The sequence below is a fragment of the Microtus pennsylvanicus genome, chromosome 21, assembly GCF_037038515.1.
Source record: "Microtus pennsylvanicus isolate mMicPen1 chromosome 21, mMicPen1.hap1, whole genome shotgun sequence".
Classification (NCBI taxonomy): Eukaryota; Metazoa; Chordata; class Mammalia; order Rodentia; family Cricetidae; genus Microtus; species Microtus pennsylvanicus.
In genome coordinates this window covers 16,453,433-16,481,108 of record NC_134599.1, presented here as the reverse complement: position 1 = coordinate 16,481,108, position 27,676 = coordinate 16,453,433, and the positions used below count along the sequence as shown (strand labels likewise).

The window sequence follows — 27,676 nt, the reverse complement described above, 5'->3', positions numbered from 1 at the left end:
ATGGGCTGGGTGAAGCTGTGCTCTGGGCCCTTACCCACTTGGGAGACTTGTTCGTGTATTCATTGTTTTTATTTTGGCTTCATTTTAAAATATATATTTGTTGATTTGTATGTGTATGTAGGGTGTGTGTGTATGTATATAGGGTGTGTGTTTGTGTATGTGTGTGTGTGTGTGTATGTGTGCAGTGAGTGACTTTACTGACTAAGCCATCTTGCTGGCCTTTTAGCTTTCTTTCCTCTTTTTCTCTCTTTCTTTTCTGAGACAGGGTCTCATGTAGCCTGGGCTGGCCTTGAACTCTCTTATGTAGCCAAGGATGAACTCCATATCTTCTGCCTCTACCTCTACAGTGTTAGAAATATATATAGACTGTCTTGTGCTACTACTCCTGGCTAGTCATTCTTTTTCAAATTATTTGATTTTTTTTTTAAAGAAGAAATTTCCATAGAGTAGCTCCAGAGTCAAGAAATCTTTTTTACAGGGGGCTGGGGCAGATGCTGGCTTTTTGTTTTTATGCTAGCTAGGGATGGAAGCCAGGGCTTGCAATGTGCCAGGCAAGAGTTTACTACTGAGTTATATCCTAGCTCAAGAAAACAATGCAGTTAGTATAAAGAGACCCAAGGACCTGGTAGCTATGTTGTGGCAACCTCTTGCCACACAGAACAGTATACAGGGGACCCCTACAGTGGGACACTTCGGTGTCATTTGAGTGTGTCTCAACCTGATCTTTTAGGGGCTCCTTCCTCAGAAGACATGTGATGAACTCCATGTGCTGCTGGAGCAGGTAGTAAGAGGTCCAGCGTCAGCTGTCTGTCTTGTTGGCTGTCCCCGCGACTGTCCCATCTCATCTCTCTTACCTCACTTACATGGGGAAGGCTTGAGACTTCATGGTGTGCAAGCATCAGCTCTCATCCGTGATCCATCCTTTCTTTCTCTTTTTTTGACAGGGAATTGTTCCATAGCTCAAGCTGGCCTCAAACTGTCCTCCTGCCTCAGCCTCCTGACTGCTGAGATTACAGGACTCTGTCACAAGCCTGGCACCCATCTTTCTTTCATCTCCACACATCCATGATCATGTTATCATCGCCTCCCTGGTGGAAGTTACACACATGCATGAATGCACACATGCATGCGCACACCCCAGCCATGCAGACCTTAATCGGCACCTCCCTATATGATGTCTGGGCCTGGTGGCCTGGTAGCCTGGTAGCCTGGTATTCTGGGTGGCTCACCAACTACTTGCTCTACTGTCTTAGCCTCTAGCATCAGCTGGGTCTTCCTCCTTTCAGTTCTCAGGAAGGGTGGCTTGGGGAAGCGGGGAATGTTAATGAGGCTCAAGCAGCAAGCTGTGTCTTGGGGTAGCATGTCGATGATCATTTCTGTGCCGTTTGCTGACTGGATGGTAAATATCTGTGTGGTCTGTCCCCATTCAACAACTCCTGGCTTCCTGATCACCTAGTGTGTCCTGGGGTCACAGCCGAGAATAGGGCAGAAAGTGCCTGACTTCCCATCTATCCCATGGGCGGAGAGACTATAGGGGCAAGCATGCCTTCCAACTCTGTGGGATCTTCTGTGAGCAGTGAAAGTCTCAGAGTGGATGGGAGGCTTGAGCAGGGTCTTCAGGGTAGACAAGGAGCTGATTGGGTAGTCTGGGCGTGGCTAGGATGAGGTGGAGGCTGCTGCAGTCCTGATGGTTGCAGGCTGCTACAGTGAAGGCTGCAGGATGCTACAGTAATGGCTGCAGGATGCAGGCTGCTCCAGTGAAGGCTGCAGGCTGCTACAGTCAGTGATGGCTGCAGGATGCAGGCTGCTACAGTCAGTGATGGCTGCAGGATGCAGGCTGCTCCAGTGATGGCTGCAGGATGCAGGCTGCTCCAGTGATGGCTGCAGGATGCAGGCTGCTACAGTGATGGCTGCAGGATGCAGGCTGCTATAGTCAGTGATGGCTGCAGGATGCAGGCTGACACAGTGATGGCTGCAGGATGCAGGCTGACACAGTGATGGCTGCAGGATGCAGGCTGACACAGTGATGGCTGCAGGATGCAGGCTGCTCCAGTGATGGATGCAGGATGCAGGCTGCTACAGTGATGGCTGCAGGATGCAGGCTGCTCCAGTGATGGCTGCAGGATGCAGGCTGCTACAGTGATGGCTGCAGGATGCAGGCTGACACAGTGATGGCTGCAGGATGCAGGCTGCTATAGTCAGTGATGGCTGCAGGATGCAGGCTGCTACAGTGATGGCTGCAGGATGCAGGATGCTATAGTCAGTGATGGTTGCAGGATACAGGCTGCTACAGTGAAGGCTGCAGGACGCAGGCTGCTATAGTCAGTGATGGTTGCAGGATGCAGGCTGCTCTAGAGGGAGGAGAGCAAATTCCGAGAAGGAAGCTCCTAGACTCGTGAGTCTGAAGGCCTCATTTTGAGAAAGCCATTTTACACAGTGACTCAGTCCATTTTGGGTCTCCACTGGGGTTCAAGTTTTCCCCAAAGGCTGCATGCCTCCCCTATAGTTCTCAAAGTACAATGAGAGACAGTGCCCACAGAGGTGTTTTAGAGTAGGGCCTGCTTGATGCTGATTGTCATGTCCTTGCTCAGCCACACCTGCCTGGCTTTCTCCCACTTGACAGTGGTCCTGGGAGACAGGGACACATAATAGTCACCTGTCCTCCTGGCCAGCATCGTGCTGGCTTGCTGTCAGAGTGAAAGTTACTCTTTCCTCAAGCATGTCTTGGGGGATACACCCATCTTCTCTAAGCAAGACAGTCTTACACTATAGATATGAAAGAGCAACCTCTGTGTTTCATACCTTAGGAGACAGTGACTTCTGCTGTGTTTGGAAACTGAGGGACATCTTCAGACATGTGTCTTTGTGTGGGCTTAAATGTATGCAGCCTGTAAGTGAGGACACAGAAAAGAAGCCACTAAGATGGCTGCTCCAGGATTTGGGCAGGGGGAGGTTTTTATTATAGATGAGAAGCATCTAGAAATGTCCACAGTAGAGAGGAGTTGAAGCAGAGTGGGCATGGCCAGGGGCATCTGCAAGAGAAGCAAGCATAGCAAGAAGAACAAGGAAGAGAATCGTGGGGGGCTGGGGGAGCCTTGCTGTCACAGAGAGAATAAAAGGGTATCTGGAAGGCCAGGAACCTGTGAACTGCCACCACCTGGGAGCTGGCACATTGAGGAGGAGGGAAAGGTGAGGAGGGCCAGGAGGCCAGCGTGGGCTTTGCTATGCAGCCACAGGTGTATGCCAAGGGAAGTAGCCCTTTCTGGCAGGCAGAGACCCATTTTACAGGTTTCTGAGAAGTGCTGGTTGTAGGATTTTAGCAATCCTTCTATAGTCCAGCTTGAGCCGAGCCAAGGCTGTCATTTTTCTTTTGGAGTCTGGGGGAATTGGAGTGTCCTTTGGAGCTGACATAGCCTACACTCTTGTGCGTTAGGGCTGAGATCTTTGTGACAGGTTTAGTTTAAAACTTATCTGATGTCCTTTCTGGGGAAAGACGGGGGTTCTGCATATAAGCTGAGTGCTTCGGGGTGGCCTTTCGAACCCAGAGTAAGCCGAGTGTGGGAGGAGGTGGTGTGTTTTGGTTTGTGTTTCGCTTCGTTGTGCTTCTTTCTGTACGCGAGGGGCGCACAGTAAAACAGTTGACGTGACTGCTCCAGGACACGGTTAAGGTTTTTTTTATCGTGGGTGTGAGAGAAGGAAGCAGCGTGAACATAGCCAGGGCAAGGCAAGGAGAGCAGCTGGAGAGAGTAGTGGAGAAAGCAAAAGATAGAGAATAGAACATACATGCACATGCGTGCACACGCGCACACACAGTCATAGGAAGAGAGTAAGCAGATAGCAAGACGTAGAGTTGTGAGAATGAAAGCAGAGAAGAGTGAGGATTAGCTGAGGGGAGAGAAGACCATGAGCTAGAGGGAGCTTAGGGTACGGGGAGATGGGAAAGGGCTAGGATGCTAGCGTGCACTATGCAATGCATAGCCGGAACTTGTACTGAGGGGGTCTGGAGGCTATCATGGGCTTTGATATGCTGATAGCTGCTACTGGTAGCCATATGTCCCTCTGCCAGAACAAGAGAAACGGCTCCTTTTGGCAGATGGAAACCAGTTTCACAAGTTCCTAAGAAATGCTGGCTTTTATCTGACGGCCAGAAATCCTATAGTTCATCTTAAACTCACGTCTGGAGATACGGACCGCCTTTTGGAGTCTGAAGAATCGGAGTTCTTTGGACAACGCTTACTCCTATCAAATCAGAGCGATGTCCCGATCATCTCAGAAGGGACTGGAACTGAGAGGAGGCTGAGGAAGTGTGTCCCTGTGTCTAAGAGCAGATGTACTGTCGACACGGTGGGGAAACCGAGGCCCTGTTGCCCTGGCTTGCTCACTCGGCACACCTCCTGGGTCCTCTGAGGGACCATGGAGTGACATACCGGGAGCCCTCTTCACCATCCTCGGGCTCCACCTGTGCACACCCGAACCTTCTTCCCTCAAGGCCAGCTTCTGCTTCCCTGGATTATTTGAGGTTTCCTTGGCTTGGCAGCCTTGGCCTGCTGGATTCGTGCCCTGCATGTGGGGGCTGAGTTGGCCTCGGTGAGACCTTGGCCGAGCCTCCCAGCACTCACCACTTAGGTCAGAGACTGCCAAGCTGCTTTCAGGCCCTGTAGCCATAGCAAGGGAGGGCACAGGCTGGGCTAGAACAGCTGGGTTTGGGCAAGTGAAGAAGACTGAAGGTTTAAGAAACTCAAAGCCTGGGTTCTAAAATTGTTAGAAATAGGTAAATCTCCAGGGTGTGGGGCGTGGAGTTTCTCGGCATCCCTGGGCCCTGCAAACCTACTTCCTTACAGAGAGCCTTTTTGAACTTCAAATACTGATTGGGAAAAGGGTGAGGCAGCTGTGACTGTGGGCTCAGGGTTGGAGCCCGATGACAACAAGAGCCACCCACCTCTCCAGCTCTCCGCTCCTTCCTGGAAGCCATGGACCAAACCTTCCCCAGTCCCAACTGCTGCCTTCGGAAGTGAGGCTAGTAAAGACCAGGCAGTGTCCATCAAGACTGGGCTCAGAACAGCTCAAATGGCCTCAGAGGCCACCTGGCTAGTGAGGGTGGGGTGTAAGCCCAGGGTGGCCCCAAGTTTGTGCCCTACTATGTATATCTTTATTTTAGAATATATACAGATCATTGAGATGCACTGTCTGTCCTGAGAAGAGTGTCATCAGCCATGAGCCTGCATCTACATCCCTAGAGTTAAAGCCTGGGGGGGGGGTCATAGTTTTGTTAGCTTGGGCCACCACCCCAATGGATAACTGTGTCTTCATCCATCCCTAAGAGATAGCCAAGCAGGAAGGCAGGGCCTGCCCATGTGGTGGGACAGGATAATGTCGAGGCTCAATCCTCAGCACCCACAAGGTGGCTCACAAGCATCAGGAACTCCAGTTCCAGGGGCATCCTTAGGCACCAAACTTGCACATGGTGCACAGATATATATGTAGGCAGGACCTCAGGAACTTGGACTGGGAGAGAAAAAATGGCTTCATGAAGGTGTGTGGGAGTGGGGTGGGGAGAGGCTGGAGAGAGGGCTCTTTGGGTAAGAGCACTGACTACTCCTGAAGAGGACCTACGCTCATAAATGTAAAATGAAAATAAATTAATAAATCCTTAAAAAAAATTGTGGTACTGGCTCCAGAGAACAGGTCGAACTGGACCAGGCAACAGTGTTGCCTGAGAAGGTTCACTCAGACCAGCAGACTTTCAGATCAACAGGGAATTAGTACCTGGCCCCACCACTTCAGGTAGCCAACAAAGCTTAGAGCCAGCAGTTGCTAACATCAGGAGCTGTGTCTGATGGGGATATTCAGGTCCGTATTCAAGGCTCCCTCCAGCAGGAAGCAACTGGCTCTGTAAATCCAGCAGCCTTTTAGGCATGACTGGGGACTAGGTCACCTAGGAGAGTCTATAGGGTATCAGATGGGGCAAACACTTGACAGCCAAGGTCTTGCATTGGCTCTGGGTTTGCAGGCAGTGGGCTAGTACTGACAGAACCTAGTAAGCTGGGGATCCATACATGCTGGTTTGACAACTGAGTAGCCAAGGGTCACTCGACCTCTTGGAGAGGGCTTGATGGTGGTACGATATAGGAGAGCAACAACCGCCTTTCACCAGGCTTGTAAACTTGCATCCAAGCTATGTGGCCTGTGCACGTTCCTGGCATGGAGCCATATCTTGCCGATGGTGGTTTATAGGGTAGGGTCCATTCAGAGGCCTCTGACGTTGATCCCTGCCAGCCCTTACCTCCCTGTCCCTGCTTCCCTGGAGATATATATCATCAGTCCTGTTCTTTCCTCCGTAGATCCTGGCCAACATCTTCCTCTACCTGTGCGCCATCATCGTGGGCGTCATGTCCTACTACATGGCAGACCGCAAGCATCGCAAGGCCTTCCTGGAAGCCCGCCAGTCGCTGGAGGTGAAGATGAACCTGGAGGAGCAGAGCCAGCAGCAGGTGGGATTCAGGGCTTGTGGGGGACCCTGGGGAAGCAGTGGGCCTTGGGCCTGAACGGAGTGGGTAAGGAGAGGGGCCTGCAGGTGCTGTGGGCTCAGGCAGCTATGCCGCCTCCCAGCTCCTCCCCCTCCCTCTTCACTTCGGAAGCAGCAGCAGAAGCCTGGTCCCTGGGGCCCCTCCTGTTTATCTTTCTCCATCTGGAGGAGGGCCTGTTTGTCTCCGCTCTCTGTTTACTGGCCGTGCTCCAGCCTAATCCGCACAGAACGGTCCTCCCAGTTCCCATGTGACTCAGCCATCTAAATGGGTTTTGGTCTGGACTCATCTCAAACACGTCTTAGAGGTCTCTAGAAATGACATCTACCAATCTCCTGTAGGTTTGTCTCCCTTCCTTGAAACTGGGTAACATGCCACGTTGTGCGGGTGGTGGTGGTGGGGGGCTGTTACAGCTTTACAGAAGCTTCTAGATTCTGCCACCGAGGCCAATGGGCCTTTAGTTTTAGGGATTGCTAACTAAGCTTCTGTTCTCAGCCTTACTCATATGCGCTAAACCAGTGGTTCTCAACCTGTGGGTCACGACCCCTTTGGGGTCACATATCAGATATTTACATTATGATTCATAATGGTAGCAAAATTTCAGTGATGAAGTAGCAACGAAAATAATTTTATGGTCGGGGGTCACCACAACATGAGGAACCGTATTAAAGAGTTACAGCTTTAGGAAGGTTGAGAACCACTGCTCTAGACAGCAGTATTTGAAGGCACAAGTAGTCACTTAGCAGATGCGTGCCCTCTCCCCTGGGGTACATGTCCTCTGTTTACCAGAGAGATCTAGAAGCTTCCTAGTTAGGCCTTGGAGTCATCTTTTTCAGAAAGCAGGGTTTATAAGGGAGAATTTCCCTTGCCTCTGGTGACAAAGGTTCGTGATTTGTGGCCCATGGTGTTCTCAGGGACCTGCGGTGACCTGACTGTATTTATAGAATTTCCCTGTATGGCTCTGTAAGGATGCTGTGTGTCTGATCTCTTATGCCATGGTGGCGGCATTGCAGAGTTACCACTGAGCTAGCCCGAAGTTCTTTCATCTATGAGCCTTGCTTTCCTCATAGGCAGAGGTGCGGATCCTTGCAGGATCTCCAGAGTGTCAACTGAGAAGCACTTTGTGGAGAAGTGCTTTGTAACCTGTGAACCTGGGGCCGGCCATGGCACCTTTAGGTTCTTATCCCCAGGTCCACACGCTACCTCTGGGCAGGGTCAGCTCAGAGAGCCTGGGAACTGGCAAGAAGGGCCTTCAGGTCAGCTCAGAGAGCCTGGGAACTGGCAAGAAGGGCCTTCTTGGTGCCCCAGAAATTTGGAACGCTGTGCTGGCAGCCACTGCTGCCCGCCCACTCGTGCTAGCCAGGTGGACCTCGGCCCCCTGCATGGAAGCTGCAGGTGAGGCGGACAGGAGGGTCAGGGCAGTATGTAGCTGTGAGTGACCATTATGTGGGTTAAGTTTAGCCTGGCTGGATCCTGAGTGAACATTCATTCATTCATTTTTGTTTTACGTTCTTGAGTGTTTTTTTTCTGTGTACCATGTGCGTGCAGTGGCCACAGAGGCCAGAAGAGGGGCTTGGATTCCCTTGAACTAGAGTTGCAGATGGTTGTGAGCCCCCGGTGCATGTTGGGAATAACTTGGGTCGGCTGCAGGACCGGCTGGTGCTCTTAAACGCATAGCCACCTCTCCAGCTCCATTCCTCAGCTTCCCGAGGCCTCCGTGTCTAGGCAGAGCCTCCTTCAAGGGATTGTTTTAGGGGTCACGGGTACTCTGGTGTCATTCGCATGCCAGACTCGTGCAGTAATTAGAGAAGTGTACCCGTGTGGCAGAGCCAGCGTGCCACCCGCAGAGTGCCCAGATGTTCAGAGTTCACTAGGATGGGGGAAGAATGAACTTCTGTCCCAGAGAATAGGTGGTCAGAGTTTATATTGGTTTTTTGTTTGTTTGTTTGTTGTTTTGTTTTGTTTTTTGATAACTTTTGAAGAACCCACTCCAGAAACTTGTTCAGTTTGTCTAAATTTTCAAAGTTCGGATGCAGTGCTAATTTCTTTTACTGCTTACCATCTGTGAGAGTCACCGCCTTTTTTGACTGCTGGTAGCTTGTGCCTCGCCGCTTCATGTCTTCCTCATTTGCCTCACTGAGGTGGAGTCTCTGGTTTCGTCTCAGCAGTGAGCCTCTTTGTACTGTTCTTGTCTATAATTCATTAATTTATACTTTTTAAAAAACTTTTATCTTTTTGGTGGTGGTGGTACAGGCATTTAATCCCAGCCTTCAAGAGTCAGAGGCAGGTGGATCTCTGTGAGTCTGAGGCCAGCCTGGTCTACAGAGTGAATTCCAGGACAGCCAGGACTGTCACACAGAGAAACCCTGTCTCAAAAAAAATCAGGAAATAAAAGCAAAAAGCAACAAACAAACAAAAAACCCCATCTCGTTTTCTTCTTTCTGTTTTCTTTTTCTTTGATTTTCTTTGTGCCCTTGTTGTCTTCTATGTATATAACCTCAAGGAATAAACTTCGACATGTTTTGTTAAAATGTACTTTAAAAATTTTTTGTTTATTGAGACAGAGTCTCTCTCCGTAGTCCTGGATATCTTGGGCCTCACTCTGTAGACCAGGCTGGCCTCAAACTCACAGAGATCCTCCTGCCTCTGCCTCCCAAATGCTGAGATTAAAGGTATACAATACCACCTCCCAGTGTCTTTCCGTTTTTTGTGGTTTTGTTTTGTTTTTTTCAAGACAGGGTTTCTCTATGACAGTTCTAGCTGTCCTGGAACTAGCTCTTGTAGACCAGGTTGACTTTGAACTCACAGAGATCCGCCTGCCTCTGCCTCTTGAGTGCCGGGATTAAAGGCGTGAGCCACCACCACCCAGGTGCCTTTCTGTTTTTTAATTACAGAGTCTCACTTTGTAGCTGCCCTAGAGCCAGTGACAATCCTGCCTCTGTCCCCTGAACACTGGGACTGTAGGTGTGCTGTGTACCATGCTGATGTCCCTGAACACTGGGACTGTAGGTGTGCTGTCTACCATGCTGATGTCCCTGAACACTGGGACTGTAGCTGTGCTGTGTACCATGCTGATGTCCCTGTCCCTGAACACTGGGACTGTAGGTGTGCTGTTTGCCATGCTGATGTCCCTGAACACTGGGACTGTAGGTGTGCTGTGTACCATGCTGATGTCCCTGTCCCTGAACACTGGGACTGTAGGTGTGCTGTTTGCCATGCTGATGTCCCTGTCCCTCTCATCCTCGTCTTTCCTCCTGTGCTTCTGCGTACTCGTCTGCCCTCATGTCAGGTTTCTAGTCTTTTCTTCCTCTGCTCTGACAGTTGTAGTTAGTCACTCACAATGCCAGGAACGATGGCGTTTATAATTCCTTTAAGTAATGTTACTTCATGATACATTAAGGTGCAAATTCTTTTTGGTTTGTAATTCTTAAAAGAATAATTGCAAAAGTGACGCAGACTCTTCGGTGTGAGGGTCTGAGGAAGCAGGCGCCATGGCATTAAATGGCAGCGATTCTATTCGGCATCCTAGATTAGGTCCCTGAAGCCACATAATTTCCAGTCAAACTTCAACATTTACAGATGAAAGGAGCTTCAGTGCTGCCCCTGAGATGAATGACTCTTAACACATACAGCTTTCAGGCGCAATTTTGATGGCTGAAGTCTTACGTGTTTGCTTTTGAGGTAGGTTCTCTCATAGCTCAGGCTACTTCTGGCCCTCCTCCCTTTGCCTCCTGAGTGCTGGGATTATAAGCATGCACTTTTACACTCATTTGGTCATTTGGTACTGGTCTTTCCTGACAACCTTCTTCACTGTCTCGCTCCCTTTGTAAACACTAGCTCCGTCTCTGGTAGTCCACAGAAACCTCACTCTGTCGTTGACTTCATCTGGAGTCTGGCTGAGAATGTGTTAAATGCTCACGTCTTTTTGCTCAAGTCCTGGCGTCTTTGCCTCCCCCCCCCCCCGCTCTAAGTTTTTCATAAAAATATTTTGTGTAAGGGCTGGGCTTTCTTTATATAGTGTGTGTATGTGTGTTGTATGCATGTATGTGTGCCTGTGTGTGTGTGCATATGGGGGTCAGAGGAAGATGTCTGCATTCTCTGCCTTATTCCGTTGAGATAAAGTATCCCATGAAACCCTAAGTTTTCTGTTTGGGTTAGGCTGGCTAGCCAGTAAGCTCCCAGCATCCCCCAGTCTACCCCGCCTCCTGTGCTGGGTACAGGCAGCCACGGCCGAGCCTGGCTTTTCCATGTGTGCCAAGCATTCAGGATCAGATTCTTAAGCCTGTACATGAGGTGTCCTGCTCCCCTGAGCTGTGTCTCCAGCCTCTGAGTTTCCTTTTCCAGCCTTAATAAAAGTGGTACTCACGGCCACAAGGGCAGGTAAATGTACTTGGTGTAGCTCCTTAAATGCAGAGCCTATAACTGTCTGCATACAGGGGCGTGGCAAGCCCAGGACTGGTCTCTGCTTCGTACTCTTCATGGGCAATCCTGTTTGAGAGCCAGCTTCAGGAGGAACCTAGTGCTGAGACACAGAAGGACCTCCGCTCACCACGGCCTCCGTTCCCTTTTGTCGTGAAGAAGAATCATGATTAAACGTATATACAGAGGTCCCCAGGCACCGATCTCACTTCCTGGATTAATACGCCCTGACCTCTAGTTAAACTTTAAAGTGTGACTTCAGGGGCCCAGCATTTGCTGCTCTTCCAAAGGACCCAAGCTTGGTTCTCGGCTCCCAACTGCCTGTAACTCTAGCTCCAGGATATCAGACACCCTCTTTGGCTTCTGTGGGCACAGCACATGTGCACACAACTCAACTGAGTCCTTCAAAAGCCCTGACTTCAGTTTTCTGCTTAAATAGACCATTCTGTATCTTAGAACACTTACGCTAAGATTCTGTCAGCCATAGTATCTGGACTAGGGAGGGTCTATTTCTCTTGATTTTTGGCCCTGTCTCCTGGCATTTATTTTATTTTATTTTATCTTACTAAATGCTAGATACTGTGTATGGGAGGCTGAAGTGACTATGAAAGACACTGTGTCTCTTCAGAGAAATTTGTTTTTTGTTACCTTTCCCACAGTAGACATCTGTGTTTGGAACAGATCCTGTTGGTCCAGTGTGGGGGAGAAGATGTCTTAGGGCTGAACAGTTCCAGAGGAGGTCTACTTCTGCCCTATGTTCTTAGGAGGCTGGCCCTCCTGTTAGGGGGTGGAGCTTGAGCACCCTAGATGGTGAGACTGCTGCAGACATGGTCTTCTGTCTGTATCTTCTTTTCTAGCAGCTTCTGTTGGGATGCTGTGTTCCACCCCTCCCGCCTCTATGCACCCGAGAGGAAGAGAATCCCGGACGTCAGGCTTGGGCTTCAGCTCTCTGTTTTCCAGCATCTCAGCCCCGGTACTCTGTCTACAGTCTGTTCTCTAAGTCTCGTCTCTCCAGCCCTGAGACTCCCTCACTTCTGCCCTCCGTTCCTGGCCCCAAGGGAAAGATGGCAGAGTATATTAGGTTCACCTAAATGCGATTCTCTTCCCTCTGAGGCTTTGGTCCTTCACGTCCTAGCAACTTCAGTGTTTCTTATTGCTTCTAGAGAGCTAGAATTTTTATGTGTGTGCAGTGTGTATGTGTGTATGTGTGTGTGTGTGTGTGTGCGTGCACACACACGCACCTGTATACACACTGAAGAACAACCTTGGGTAATGTCTGTCTGTTGTCATCACACCCCCCACCATGCTCCTTAAAGACAGGGTCTCTTACTGGCCCAGAGCTTGTAATTTGGCTAGGCAGGGATAGGCTGGGCTAGGTTGGGCTATGCAGGGCAAGGTTGGGTTAGGCTGAACTAGGCAGGGCCAGGTCAGTTGGTCAGGAAGCCTCAGGGATCTGCCTGCCTCAGCCTCCTCAGTGCTGGGCTTACAAGCCCGTACCACCAGCTATGGCTTTGGGACAGAACTCAGACCCTTGTGCTTGCAAAGTGAGCCATCTTCTCAGCCCCACCACTACTACTTCTCTTCTTCTTCTTCTTCTTCTTCTTCTTCTTCTTCTTCTTCTTCTTCTTCTTCTTCTTCTTCTTCTTCTTCTTCTTCTTCTTCTTCATTTATTTTTACTTAAAAATTTCCACCTCCTCCCATTTCCCTCCCCCTCCCCCCATTCCCCCTCCTCCTCTCTCTCCAGTCCAAAGAGCAGTCAGGGTTCCCTGCCCTGTGGGAAGTCCAAGGTCCTCCCCGCCTCCATCCAGGTCTAGGAAGGTGAGCATCCAAACAGGCTAGGTTCCCACAAAGCCAGTCCATGAAGTAGGATCAAAACCCAGTGCCATTGTCCTTGGCTTCTCAGTCAGCCCTCCTTGTCTGCCATGTTCAGAGAGTGTGGTTTGATCACATGCTCCATCATTCCCATTCCAGCTGGCCTTGATGAGCTCCCAATAGATCAGCCCCACTGTCTCAGTGGGTGGGCACACCCCTCGCGGTCCTGATTTCCTTGCTCATGTTCCCCCTCATTCTGCTTCTCATTTGGACCTTGGGAGTCAGCCCCACCTCTGATCACTTTTCAGCGTACAGTTCAGTGGCACTGAGCTCATTTATGACACAAAGCATTGTGTCGTGCCCCTCAGAAAGGAACCCTGCCCTCTCAACGCTGGCTCCTCATCCCCCACAGGCTCTGGCAGCGACTGTGAAGCTGCCTATTGTCGGTATCCCATAAGTAGAATCATATAGCAACTGTCCTCTTGCATCCGGCTTGTTTTATTTATTATCCTAAAGTCTTCCAGGTGCGTCTGTGGGTAGCATGTGCAGCTTCCTTCTTCCCAGGCAGCATGATGCTGTTGTAGACCACAGTTACAGCATCAGGACCTTCGAGTGGCATACTATTGAGCATCCTCTTGTTTATCCTTTTGTCTGTGGTGAATAATGCCACTGTGAGCACCGGTGTTTGAGGATCTATTCCAGTCTTGGCTTCACTCCTTCTGGGTACCAACCCAGCAGTGGAATTGCCAGGCACCACTGTGTTTAGCTTTCTGAGGCAGCAGCCTTGTGCATTGTTAATGTTGATAAATATTGCCAAATTGAACCATATACAGGTTCAAACAATTTATACTCCTCTTAATGATGGACGAGTGTGGACTGAGACACTTGCATGTCTCGTGTTTATGTAGAAAATACTTCTTTGCTTGCGGAACCCCGATCCCTTGGGACCGTCCTTGGTCACGAGGTCAGCAGACCCAGGTCCTTGTATACCCCATCCCACTGTGCTGCCTCCTTTTTTGACTGACATCAGAGTCTGTGTCACAGGCATCCCCGCCCCTACTACCCCTGATATGGTAACATCAGATCTGTATCTGCATACACCAGCTTTCTTGGTACAGCAGGGTCTGGCACTCCCCTGGTGACATTGGGGCTGTGCCTCCTTGTCTTCAGGTTGGCCTTCTGAAAAACTGGGCTTAAAAATCTAAATTATTGGCATGGATTGTTTGGGAAGTCCGGGAAAGGAGAGGGTAGAGGTGAGCTTAGAAACTGTAAAGTCCTAGTTCACCACTAGGACATGGCTTCAGCCCCTGGGGACACACTGGCTGAAGGAAGCCCAAGGAGGAAGAAGGCAGTTGGTTGAGAGAGCACCCTTCTCTCCTCTGTTCCTGTCAGGGCAGAGGTCACTCCCTCCCTGGACATCAGGGTTGACTATAGGCAGGAGCTTCAGCCTGGGCGACTTGGGATAGTGCTTTCCTCTGTCAGAGCTGGTATGGATGGAGACGAGATGACAGACAGGACACTTGGGACAGAGGGTGGCGGAAGCCCTAGTAGGAGCAGACAGAAGGTGGTCTGGATATAGACCCTACCCACTCTTGAAGATGACACTTGAAGTCACTGCCACACTCAACCATCTGAGCAGACCTTGTATAAATGCCAGGCCGTTTCGGTACCAGTTCTGAAGGCAGATGACGCTCTTCCCAGAAGGCAGCACTCGGGCCCGTGCCTCACTTGATGGCATCTACAGGCATGAGGTGTTTTCTGAACTGCTCTCATGGCAGATGATGTGCCCTTCGCGGAGGTTGCGCGGCCCCCTCAGCCAGTCTCCTCTTTACCTCATCCTTTGATACCACAGGGGCCCTCTCTAGTTCCGGTCCCTTCCCTTCTGTCTTCACGGAGGCGATTGGCTTCTTGCCGGGGGTAAAGGTGGGATAGACGGCTCCCAGGCCTTTCACACACAGACATTTCCTCCCCCACTTTCACAAGGGAGGTAAGTCTCGGGTGACAGATGGGTGGAAACAGAAAGTATGCATGAGAGGGTCAGGAACAAAATGGTTTGGCCCCTCTGGCCCCGGCCTCCTTGTCGAGCAGAGCCTCGTCGGTATGTCTGCACATGATCCTGGCATGAAAAAGGGTTGAGAACGGCTGGTCTAGAGTCTTTGTTCTTGTCTCAGAGGCCGTCCAGGAGTCACCTGAGTGAACTTGGCCAGTCTCCCCACAGCTCCATGGGCAATGTTAGTGTAGAGCCAGAGGCCCAAAGGGAAGAACTTTGATTGTTTGTGATGATTCCCATGGGACCTCACTTTGGGTATTAGTTTGGGACCTTGAGAGTTGCTAAGCACCCCAACTGGCACCTGGCAACAGCAGGTACCCAGAACGTCACACCTGTTACCAGGTACCAACCTCAGAATGGTGAGGTATCTGAATCACCCCCCAGAAGCACTCACTTCCCAGGTGGTGAGGTGCAGCTGAAGGAAGAGTGAGGGGATGGAGAGGTGACGTGCCGGGGAAGCGGCCAGCACAGGCTGTGTTCCCTTCAGCCCGTACCCTCCACCAGTTAGGAAGCTCCAGCCAGACCCTGATGGGAGATGCTAGGTGTACAGGGCTCTTAAGAGAGTCATCCGCTGTCTAGGCGAGTGCCCTGGTGTAGGTGGGGGCTCTCTGTGTCTTGGCAATCCCTCTCAAATAACCATACAGAGACTTATTATTATAAATGCTTAGCTGACCCCACCAGGCAGTGACGCCTTTAATCCCAGCACTTGGGAGGCAGAGGCAGGCTGATCTCTGAGTTTTAGGCCAGCCTGGTCTACAGAGCAACATCCAGGACAGCCAGGGCTGTTATACAGAGAAACCCTGTGGGGGGGGGGGGCGGAGGATGCACGGCTGATAGCTTAGGTTTGTTTCTTAACCAGCTCTTACAACTTAAATTAATGCATTTCTATTCATCTCTGTGCTACCTCAAGGCCCATTTACCTCCTCTATGAAATTCCCATGTTGTTTCTTCTGATGCTTGTGACCCCTCAGACTTGGCCTTTCTTCTTCCCAGCATTCTCTTACCCCAAAAGTCCTGCCTAGCTATCTGCCAATCAGCTTCTTATTAACGAGAGCAAAACATTTTCACGGTGTACAGAATTATTCCCCAGCACCCCGGAAGCGTGGCTTAGGGGACGCTACTTCTGTGGCCCCATTCAGGAGAACCGCCGCTGTCACCTGCTTCCTTTTCTGCCTCTGCCTGGGTCACAGTCCTCCCTCTGTTTGCCCCGTGAGTGGGTTTCTCTGCTGGTGCTGTGAACTCAGAATGCACTAGATCATAGCTCAGTGCCCGAGCGTCCTTGTGCTCCTCCCTCTGCTCAGGCCTGCTCTGCTGCTTGCCCCAAGTCCTTTGACTGTGAGCATAGGGCACAGAGTCACCTTAACCTTGAGCCCTGGTCTCTTGGGAGGGTCATGGGAGGGAAGGGAGGATCACGTTTCTAGTGCCCTCCCCAAAGTTGTCCTGGCAACAGTAGGGTGGGGCTGATGGACCTGCTGGGTAAAGAAGGGCCAGTGTGGGCAGAGGTCACAGCGGCGTGACCCCTTCCTCTAGGTGCTGGTCCTCAGTGTCTCCAGTGTTGAAAGTGGGGGTGTGTCACCTGACCACAGACACCCCACCTGCAGCATTAATCTGGAAATGGATTTCCATTTCAGCTTCTAAACAGAACCACTCTCGAGTACACCGAATGTTCTTAGCCTTCGTTTTAGCTTCAAAAGACATTTAAATGTGAGAAAAGCCTGTAGGAGCCACCCCTAAGTCTGAGGTAGACATGGGTCTCTCTGTTGCTTTCCAGTTCCCGCCAGTTAGACTTTACAGAATGTACTTCATGCCAGCATGGCAGAACTTAGCAAGGCACGTCCGTCCCTGTTTTAGACAGTGCAGTGACGGGACTCCTGGTGACAGGAGGACCCTGCTGTGTTGTGAGGTCTCCAGGCAGCAGTGGTAAGCTCAGCACTGATGAACCCCGCCCCCAGCCCATGCCCTCCCCCCACTAGACTACCGAGCACCTTCCAAGCTGGTCCAGCAGCTCTCCAGTTTTAACCACTGCTGCTGGCAGCGTTTTCTTCCTCAGCAGCTGGGCATCTGTGGTCTGCGGCCAGGGCTGGGAGCATCCCCTCTCTGGCTGGGGATCGAAGCTGCGGCTAGTAGTACAGGTAGTTTATTAAATGCCTACTTAATATTTAAGAAATGTCTACATCCTCTACAGCCATCTGGGCTTTTGGCTACCTTGAAAAGTCTCTCTGTACTTTTTTTTTTTTTTTGAGAGAGCCTCACTCTCTGGCCCAGTCTGGCCTTGAACTCGTGGCAATCCTACCTTAGCCTTCCAAGTACTGGGATTACTGATGTGAAGGAGCCACTGTGCTGGGCTGCAGAGCGGGATTTAGATTCCCATTCTAGCCAAACCACTTGTCACATGGCCTTGAGTAGTTACCTATGCCTGCTGAGCCCCAGGCTGTCTGTGAAGTGGGAGCAGAGGATGGGGAAGCCCGTAAGAGAGGCTGGCGAGGGGCCTGGTGGCTAAGAGCACCTACTGCTAGTGCATTTGTTCATGGGCTAGTGCAATGCCCATGTCAGGTGGCCCACGACTGCCTATTCCTCCAGCTCCAGGGGATCCAGTGCCCTCTTCTGGCTCTGCAAGCTCCTGCATGCACACACCCACACCCACAAACACACACATCCACAAACACACACACGCAAACACACACAACAATTAAAAGCAAAAATTAAATTTCTCTTAAAAAAATAGAAGTCAATAAGAGTACATTCAGAGCACAGGTATTCAGGGCCTTCTTCCATGAGGAGACGGCCCTGAGCATAGCAGATTCTGTGGGGGTGGCTGGCAGAAAAGACACGAGTATATATGCAGCGGCGCAGGGAAAGGAACTTACCGAGAACCGTGGGTAGAAGGAAGCTGGTATTTAATATCTCGGGCCAGAGAATGCTTTCTCAAAGTAGACTGGAGACCTGAAAGTGGGGAGCATGAAGCCATGTAGGGGAGGCAGCATTGGAAAGAACCTGAGGTGTGTCCACAGGACACGAGGAACAGAAAGAGAGGGGAGGAGAGGCAGAGTGGGGCCCGTGAGCCACAGCCTGGAGAGTCTCTGTGAGGGCCTTGACTTGGTGCTGAAGGGAGCTAGGGTTAGTTCATCCCAGGGTCTTCCAATTCAGCAAGGGTAGCTGTCGATGGGGAAGTAGGGAGATCAGTGAGACGTGGTGGTCCAGACCAGGAGTGCAGTGATGGCAGACGTGCTAAGTGCCCGGAGGAGCCTAGGTGTGTCCTGAAGGCAGAGCTAGCTGGCTTTACGGCTAGATGGAATGAAGAGTGGGAACTGAGGGTAGAGAGGGGGCTTCTGGGATGTGGTGGGCTGTGGTTGAGTTTGAGGTGCCTCTGGACATCCTCATGGAGCGGTGGAGAGCACACACAGACACTTTAGTGAGTAGAGCTTACTGGAATTAACCACACAGCTGGCATGTTTGGGGTCTGAGACCCATGTTTGCAAGAGCCCTGCTGGGCTAAGAGGGTGGGACAGGGCCTCCTGCTGTGCTGGTGGGCTCAGCCAAAACCATGCAGCTGCCGGGAAGCCTTTGGTGGCTTCTATAGGGATCTTGTGATAGACAGGTAGCATCACATGTGAGCTTTAGGCCTGTCTCCAGTTATCTCTCTGGCCGAGAGTTGCTGGGGCTTAGCAGGAGCTAGCCAAAGGGTACGACCATTGTCTTATCATTCTAGTCAGGAGTCCCATTGTGTTCTGGCCTGCCTGGTTGGGAACATGGTGTGATGGATTCAGATTGACAAAAGGGGCCTGAGGTATGAAGAACTCAGATCTGGAGGGGGTCATAGCTGGGATAAACATGTTCCGATGATTTTTGGTTAGCTGTGCACCCCAGAAAAGAAAGAAAGAAAGGAAAGAAGGAAGAAAGGAAGGAAGAAAGAAAGAGAAAGAAAGAAAGAAAGAAAGAAAGAAAGAAAGAAAGAAAGAAAGAAAAAGAAAAGAAGAGGTCAGAATGCAAAATAAAATGTATGGCCCAGGGTAAAAGGCGGAGGGTCCAGGAAAGGTGGGAAGGATGAGGGAATCACCAAGTGACTAGGGAAACACTCAGAAGCCTTTGGAATTGGTTTTAAAACACATGATTTTCAGGGCTGGAGAGATGGCTCAGCAGTTAGGACCACTTACTCTTCTTGAAAAAGGCCTGGGTTCCCTTTGCCTATCATCTGTAACTGCAGTTACAATGGATCCGATGCCCCCTTCTGGCCTTCATGAGCACTGCACACATGTGGTGCACATTCGTACATGCAGGCAACACACTCATGCATATTAAACATTTATAAGGAGCCTGATTCTTTGGGAGCTTTTCAAGAAGAGGGAGGGGCGGGTGAGCAGGGGCTAGTAGAAAGGAGTTCATCCGGGTCAAAGAGCATTTGTGTGGGGGTGTGGGCATGTGCTTGGTCTGTGTATGTGCAGTAGGCATGGACACTGTGTGCTTGTCTCCATGTGTGTGCACAAGTGTGTATGTATATGCGTGTTTGTTTCTGTTTCCATGTATATTTGTGTGAACATGCGTGTGTGTGTGTGTGTGTGTGTGTGTGTGTGTGTGGTGGGGGGGGTGGGGGAACTGTGCTGTGATTGACAGTCTGCATTGGAAGAATATTCTTTGTTCTCAGTGTGGAAGAGACCAATGTCAGTCCAGCCACTGACTGACTGGACTTGGGGACAGAGCTGGAGGGTAGCTGTGTGCTCACTGTAAGGGAACTCAGGGGCACATTTGGAAGGCGTGCTGGTGAGGTTAACTCTCAAGGAGGTGGCACAGGGAGGGATTGAAGCCGTGGGCCATCGTTCCCAGCATGGTGTGGCGCTGTCCTTTTTAGGTCAGTGACAGAGCAGGTGATGTGAGCTGCCAGGTCAGACTCTAAGCACTCACCCCAGCCGCACATAGATGTGACCGGCACATCCCTGTCACCACAGGGCCCAGGCTGTACTTAGTTTTCCATAGTGTTTTAAAGTTATCTGTCTAGTACAGAAGCCACTCGCCATAGGTAGCTATGGAAACTGTAGTTAATTTCTTTTTTTCTTTTTTTTTATTGAGAAAAAAACAATTTCCGCCTCCTCCCAGCCTCCCACTCCTCCCCCCATTCCTCTCCCCGTCCCCCCACTCCTCTCCCTCTCCCCCCACTCCTCTCCTCCTCCCTCTCAAGTCTGAAGAGCAGTCAGGGTTCCCAGCCCTGTGGAAAGTCCAAGGTCCTCCCCCCTCCATCCTGGTCTAGGAAGGTGAACATCCAAACTGGCTAGGCTCCCACGAAGCCAGAACATGAAGTAGGATCAAAACCCAGTGCCATTGTCCTTGGCTTCTCAGCAGCCCTCATTGTCCGCCATATTCAGAGAGTCCGGTTTTATCCCATGCTTTTTCAGTCGCAGTCCAGCTGGCCTTGGTGAGCTCCCAATAGATCAGCCCCACTGTCTCCGTGGGTGAGTGCAACTGTAGTTAATTTCAACTAAAAGTCAATTCCTCAAGTTGAGTTTTAAAAGCAGGGTCTCTTGGAGCCTTGGCTGGCCGTACCTGCCCTATGTGATACTCCAGTCTAAACTCACAGTTTTCTGCATGCAAGTCCTCTGCCAACCGAGCCATGTCCCCAGCTCCAGTTACTCGGTTTTATTGGTCATTGTCCGAGCTCAGTACTGCACATGGCCAGGGGCTACCACACCGGCCAGCACAGATTCGGAGCACTTGTGTGACTCATGGAGTTCTGTTAGAGCTGTTCTAGAGAGTGATGGCTTGTCCCTTGGGCCATGTCTTCTACTTGATGGCTCGTTAACTCACCAAACCTCAGAGGAACACCTGCTCTGTGCCAGGTTGGCTCGGTGAGGACGCCAGGTACCATGCATGTGGCTGTCTTTGGACTCCGAGGTTGCGCTGCCTCCTGAGGTGGCAGTCATGGTGGCCTGCCCACTCTCCTTGTCTCTAGAGACTGCTAGGGGCCTGCGCTAGTGACCAGAAGTCCTGTATGGTCAGTGATGAAGAAAATAAAGTATTCCTGCCCCAGGTACCAGTCCTTCCTGGGTATGATGCGTACCCTCCTGCATGTATGAGGATGATCCGTCTTTCACTGAATGGCTGAGTTTGGGACCACATCATTTAGAGCGAATAGTGACCTGCAGTCTTCAGATTTTCCACAATGGTGCTTGGACCTCTCCTTGGGAGGAGCCGAACTGTTTGGACTCTGATCTCACTTCCTGTCTTCCATAGCCTCCCCTGCCCAGAGGGCCAGGCTAAGATGGGTACTAGGAGGGTCCAATGTCCTTGTAGCTTCCAAACAGCCTAGAAGCTCCAAGACTCTTGGTATTTGGGTAAATTGGAGACAGGACCAGGACACGTTTTCTAAGTAGTTGCAGGCTTGCTTACAGTGACGTGGGTGGGTCAAGTAGGTAGGATCCGTGGGCATAAACATGCTTTTACCCACCCTTCAAACTAACAGACTTTACCCATGCCACACAGACACTGTGTGCTCAACCTACATGCCCCCAGGGTCTACACATGTGTACACACACGTACACACATGCACACACACACACACACACGTACACACCACCACCACCGTTATCTTTTCTCACCTAGCCTCTCCTCTCTCGCAAGGCTGTTATAGCTACCCAGCCTCTCAACCGCAGAGTTCATTTATCCAAATCCCTCCTGGCTTCCTTGCTGTAATTAACTCCTGAATGCCTCATCAGAGTGTCAACTCTAACAACTCAGGGCCCTTGGGACCATGCTGGCCTCCTTCCTCCATCTCAGTCCTGAGCCAGCACGCTGACTCACTGCTGAGGAGGACTTGACTGGTTCTTTCTGAGCTTGGTGGCAGCTGCTTGCAGAAGTAATCCTGGCCCATGCCCATGGCAGGAGGCGAGGACTCTCCCTCGGCTACTATGGTCCCCACCTCCTCCAGCCCTGCCGGCCTCGTACTCCATTGTGTGTTTGCACCCTGCCTAGGACAAGCCTGGAGTGCTTCTCCCCCAAATCTAAGGGGTTTCATTGTCCCACCTCAGTGGCCTACTGGAGTTCGCAGTCTGATCTACAGAGTTCCATGACAGACAAGGCTACGCAGAAAAACCCTGTCTCTAAAAACAGAAATAAATAATGGTTATTTATTTATGGCCTACTGCCTTTAGACCTTCTAATCATTCTTCAACACTGTTATAGAAAGACATAATACAAAAGTCAAAGAGAAGAACGGACGAATGAACATCCTCAACCATCCCATCCCAGAAGAAACCAGTGGACTCCATTGAAAAGGGATTTTGAGACTCTTATATTTTGGTCTCCAGAGCATCCTTTGTCTTGTGTTCTTGCTGCCATGGTCCTCCACCCAGCTAGGAGGAGGCAGTGTTTAAAGGGTAGGCTGTCATGATGTGATCAGGGACATACAACTCTTCCCAGGGCTGGGCTGGACTCTAGCATCTGTGGGGCTCTAAGGGGGCTTTGCTGTGTCCCCGAGCACTGGAGGAGTTGGAGAAGGGCCAGATGGTTTAGACTAAGCGACCGAGGCGGCTGGGGTTGCAGCACACGGTCTCGCCAGACTAGCTCTGTGCTGTGACCTTCTTAAACCCGAGTTCTGTGTACCTGCTTACACAGGGGACAGGCTGCCAGGACGTGGGACCGTTAGGGTAAGGTGGTGGTGGGGTCAGGAGCGTCATGGAGCTTGTGACTTAAACAGAAGGACCCTTATTTGTATCTGCTCATCACTCCATCTGCTTGTGCGGCCTGAGAGAGCCCATGCAGCCTTGCTGCAGAACCTGAAAGTGGTAGGCCGGCAGCAGGCTGTCCAAGGGAACTCCATGGCCACTCTGCAAGCCTACAGGAAGACCACACCTTATTGGGGTCTCAGCCTCAACTTTGCACAGCATAGGACAGCTAGAATATCCTGAGCACTTCCTGGGGCCAGGCATTGTTCTGAGTGCTGCGCGCTAATAATGAGTCACTTAGTCCCAGGTCAGCGCCTAGGAAACAGGCTCAGGGGAGTTTTGGTAACTTGTCTGATAGCACATTGGGAATATGAAGGCATGTCCTTCACCCTGCCTGCTCCTGCCTACCCCGTGAATTTCGCTTTATGAGAGCAATGTACATATATCTCACTCCAGGTGGGCAGGGACTTGAGATGACCTGTCCAGTCCCAGCCCCCAGGTCCCACTGCTGCCTCCCACCCACCTCACCAGCTTCAGAGTTCCTGCTTCTGCCACTTAGGACTCCAGCTACTTCCTCAGGGCTGCCCTAGTGGCTAGCAGGGCTCTGGCTCTGGTTTTCTAGAAACCTCTTGGAGACTCATCCTTTTCCCGGGCTTCCTCCCCAATGCCTCCTGTCTGGTTTCCTAGGCGTGAAACAGGACGAAGTTAGCTTCTGGATCATGTCCCCAGGTCCCACCAGACATCACCCTCCCCATCATTTTTGCATCAGAATTCCTCTGACTCCACCCCACCGGCAGGGAGGTGGGGATGCCAAGTGCCATGGTCACCTGAGCCTTCCTTGCTCTGCTGGGCTGCAGGGCCCTGGGGAACTCTGCTAGGGCACGGCGCACTGGGGATATTTTGGCTTCTCATTCCTGCACTGTAATGATGCCATCATGAGGTTCTCAACACTGGAGAAAGCTGCCTTGGAAATGGAAAAATAGCGGCACGGCTGTAAGCAAGCGCTTCAGGCTAAAGTCAGGCCCCAGCCACCCTGGAATGGGGTGGCTCACTGACTCGGCTGAGCCGTCCGCCTGCCTTTCAGCAGCTGAGCTCATGGCGCACTCTGGCCTGGTCACCAGGATCTGCTGGGCCACTGGGCTTCGGCTGCAAACTCTGCCTGTAGCTCGGTCACATCTCCGCCCTTTTCTGCGGCCTGGACTTCTCCCAGGCTGGCCTGGCCTGCTTCACTTCCTAGTCCTCCTCTCCCGTGCTCCCTAGCCTGTGGCTCTTCCCCATTGCCCTACCTCAGACCTGCCTTCCCTTCTCCCCTCGGGGATGGGGGGGGGGAGATGGTGTTTTTGTTTGTTTGTTTTATTCCTCTGACTACCCCTCCCCTACCTCATTCTGTCTACTGTCTCCTCTTCTTTTCCTTCCCCCCAGTCTGACCCATGATCATGATTTCCAGAGCTTCTCCTAAGCTTCGCCTGCAGGGTGCTCCCTCATGGAGGCTTTGTGGGGCTCCTCAGCCTAGGCACGTGTATGGTCATGCTCCCGACTCTTTCTTCACATCTGCTTTTCCTCTATGGTTCAGTATTTTGAGCGCTGGCGCCATCCCCTCAGATGTCCAAGCCACAGATTTTTTTTTCCCTCTGGAAAGAGTTAGAGTGCAAATATTTCTGCCTTTGCCAAGCATATGGTCTTTGTCGCAACCACTCAACGCTTGTTGGAGTGTGAAGACAGTCGGAAACAATGTGTAAACAAGCGGGCCTGGCCGGATGCCAATAAAACTTTAGGGAAGCAGACAGCAAACACATTTGGCCCACAGGCCAGTGTGCTGACTCTTGTCTCCACCTAGTACTTGAGAAGCGGTTCTCTCTCTGCCACCGCTAAAATACTCTCCGGTCCTTGCGCTGTGGAGGACTGCCCCATGCGTCTGCTTTGGATTTGTGGCTCTCTCTCAGGAAGGCCTTTGTTTACCTGACTTCAAGACTGTAGCTTTATCTCACTTCTGGGAAAACCCCTGGGTACCCCTGCTCACTGGGTGGGTTTTGACCCCCTCCTCACATGGTACTCGGCTCCCCAGTTTGGTGGCCTCCGTTGTCTCCATTCCTAGCAAACTGACACCATTCTCAGCCTGGTGGGCCTCAGGTGTCACCTTGCATTGCAGTGGGCATTCTGACCTGGGTCCCCAGGAGACCCGAGGCTCAGGGACAGTTCTTGCTAGCTTTGAGATCATCCTTATCTGACTGAGTCTTGAATCAGGTTGAGTCTGAACTGGCGGTTGTTTTGTGACGGGTCAGTGGGTGACGTGGAAAGGGCTCAGCAGCGATGGACTGGTGCAGTGGCAGACACAGGGGTGGTCACAGTTCTTACGGAAAGGAATGTGACGTACTGGAGTCCTTCGAGGGCATTTCCCATCCCTGTCAGTGATACAGTCAGAAACTGCCCAGCCTGGCCTTTGGCTGCTGCCATGTGGGCGTTGGGGCCTCTGTGCCAGGCTGTATAGTTCCTGGTTGACGTCGCTCACCAGCATGGGGGTTGGCCCTGTAGGAGAAGTGCAGGCCATTTCCCCTTCAACCCCGAGCTTCTCCTTGCAGGAGAACCTCATGCTTTCCATCCTGCCGAAGCACGTGGCTGACGAGATGCTGAAGGACATGAAGAAAGACGAGAGCCAGAAGGACCAGCAGCAGTTCAACACCATGTACATGTACCGGCACGAGAATGTCAGGTATGGCGGCGTGAAGGCACTGATGGCAGGATGGGCCAGCGAGGTACACTGCTTCACGGGGGCTGCTTTTCCCAAGGACTAGAGACAAGGCCAGCCCTCAGTGTGTGTCTTGGTTCCCCTAAACTCAGCCCTGTGGGAGGGACCGTACCAGTGGACGGCAGAATGAAAAATGTGTGTTAGCCTGCCTGCTCCAACCTGTCATTGAAGAAATGTTACCCGGAAAAGGGGTTCTTGAAAGGTCACCTTACCCATTCAGGACCAGCTCTGAGACTAGAACCAGGACCCCTGATTCTAGAAAGATCTTCAGTCAGGGGCGGGAGGGAGGTGGAGTGGTGGTCACCAGGCAGGCCCCAGGAGGGGACTCTGCAGGGAGGTGGGGTAGTGGTGACCAGGCAGGCCTCAAGAGGGGACTCTGCAGGGAGGTGGGATGGTGGTCACCAGGCAGGCCCCAGGAGGGGACTCTGCAGGGAGGTGGGGTGGTGGTCACCAGGCAGGCTCCAGGAGGGGACTCTGCAGGGAGGTGGGGTGGTGGTCACCAGGCAGGCCCCAGGAGGGGACTCTGCAGGGAGGTGGGGTGGTGGTCACCAGGCAGGCCCCAGGAGGGGACTCTGCAGGGAGGTAGGGTGGTGGTCACCAGGCAGGCCCCAGGAGGGGACTCTGCAGGGAGGTGGGGTGGTGGTCACCAGGCAGGCCCCAGGAGGGGACTCTGCAGGGGATGAGCACCAGTGTTCAGGTCATGCCAGGGATTCACTAACTAGAGCTGAGTAAGACATTTCCCTGCGGGCAGGAGCGGGTGGTAGAGTCACTGTCTGGAGTCTCACCCCTATGGCCCTCTCCTTCTGCAGCATCCTGTTTGCAGACATTGTGGGCTTTACCCAGCTGTCCTCCGCCTGCAGCGCCCAGGAGCTCGTAAAGCTCCTCAACGAGCTCTTTGCCCGCTTTGACAAGCTGGCAGCTGTAAGTACCAAATGTGCCCACCCCTCCGCTGCCGTGGTTTGCAACCCTCAGCCCTGTCCGTGGCTCCTAGGCTTTCCCTCCCTGGCCCTCCCCCACCTGTTAGACCTTTCCTCCATGGCCAGGGGCCGGGAGCACAAGCCGTGCTCTTGCCCCCTCCAGAAATACCACCAGCTGAGGATCAAGATCCTGGGGGACTGTTACTACTGCATCTGTGGCCTGCCTGACTACCGGGAGGACCACGCCGTGTGCTCCATCCTCATGGGGCTTGCCATGGTGGAGGCCATCTCGTAAGTGGGTGCCTGTGGGAGGGTGGGGTGGCCAGCCGTGCAGCACCATGGAGGAACTATCTGAGATACGGAAGGAGGCTCAATCCTGGCTCTGGTTTCCAGCAGACATAACCACTCCAAGAAGGGTGGAGGGGAAGGTCTGTATTGTAAATGGGAGGGAGAGAAGAGCCAGAGGCATCTGGAAGAGTCCAGGGTAGGGAGAGAAAGTGGTACATGGTACATGGCCAGCAGAGAGAGAGAGAGAGAGAGAGAGAGAGAGAGAGAGAGAGAGAGAGAGAGAGAGAGAGAGAGAGCGCGAGAGCGAGCCAAGAGAGCTCATGCAGAAAAGGCTGGGTTTGTAGGATTGAGAAGCTGGGGAAGGGAAGCCCATGAGCTGGAGAAGTTTAGGACGGGGGCAGGGCAAAGAACCTGGATGCCCACATGGACTCCATAACAGATATTTTCAATGTTGAGAGAACACGCCCCAGCATGCACTTTGGTGTGCTAATGAGGAACCACAGTTACTCATTTGTCTGTAGTTTCTTTTTGACCTGAACACAAATCTCTGAACTGTGTTTGTTGTTCCTGGAGTTCTCAGGCAAGGGGCCAGCTGCAGTTTTCATTCATCTCTGCATCTGCAGCATGTGGAATGCACCAGACACACTCTCAGTGAGACACGAACTGCAAGAATGCATAAGGGATGGGAGAGAGAAATGGACGGTCCCCTGGGGAAGTCACTGTATCTCTGGCCTGTCGGCACTGAATCTGGGCTCTGACTTGTGTTAACCCCAGTGCAGGCCACTTAGCTCAGGCAGAAAGTCAGGGGAGACATGGGAGGTCCTCTCAGCCCAGGGGGTGGCCTGCAAGGCCAAGGCTGCTGGGCACCTCATGATGTCATGTTCTACCCAGCATCGCCTCTCTGTGCCTGGCAGGTATGTGCGGGAGAAGACCAAGACTGGTGTGGACATGCGTGTAGGGGTGCACACAGGCACCGTGCTGGGTGGTGTCTTGGGCCAGAAGCGCTGGCAGTATGACGTGTGGTCTACTGATGTCACTGTGGCTAACAAGATGGAGGCTGGTGGCATCCCAGGGTGAGTGCTCCTTCCAGGGGGGTTGGATGTTTGCAATGGCTCTAGTGAGGGACAAGGGGCCCCAAAATCCCATCCCAGAAGCAGTGTCCCCTACCTTCTGTTCTGGTGATGAAACACTTTGCCCAAAAGCCATCTGCAGAAGAAAGGATTTATGTGGCTTACACTTCCAGTTTATCATTATGGGAAGTCAGAAGC

At 51.8% G+C, this 27,676-nt stretch overlaps 1 protein-coding gene across 3 annotated transcripts in view; it reads left to right on the top strand.

Moving 5' to 3' along the window:
* Positions 1-27,676, top strand: part of Adcy3 (adenylate cyclase 3) — a 72,620-nt gene that overhangs the window by 29,054 nt on the left and 15,890 nt on the right. For all 3 annotated transcript variants that reach the window (XM_075955498.1, XM_075955499.1, XM_075955500.1), the window contains 5 exons: positions 6,342-6,491; positions 25,037-25,167; positions 26,013-26,124; positions 26,284-26,411; positions 27,323-27,481. In XM_075955498.1, coding sequence (XP_075811613.1) covers positions 6,342-6,491; positions 25,037-25,167; positions 26,013-26,124; positions 26,284-26,411; positions 27,323-27,481 — 680 coding nt within the window. The remainder of the gene's footprint in view (positions 1-6,341; positions 6,492-25,036; positions 25,168-26,012; positions 26,125-26,283; positions 26,412-27,322; positions 27,482-27,676) is intronic.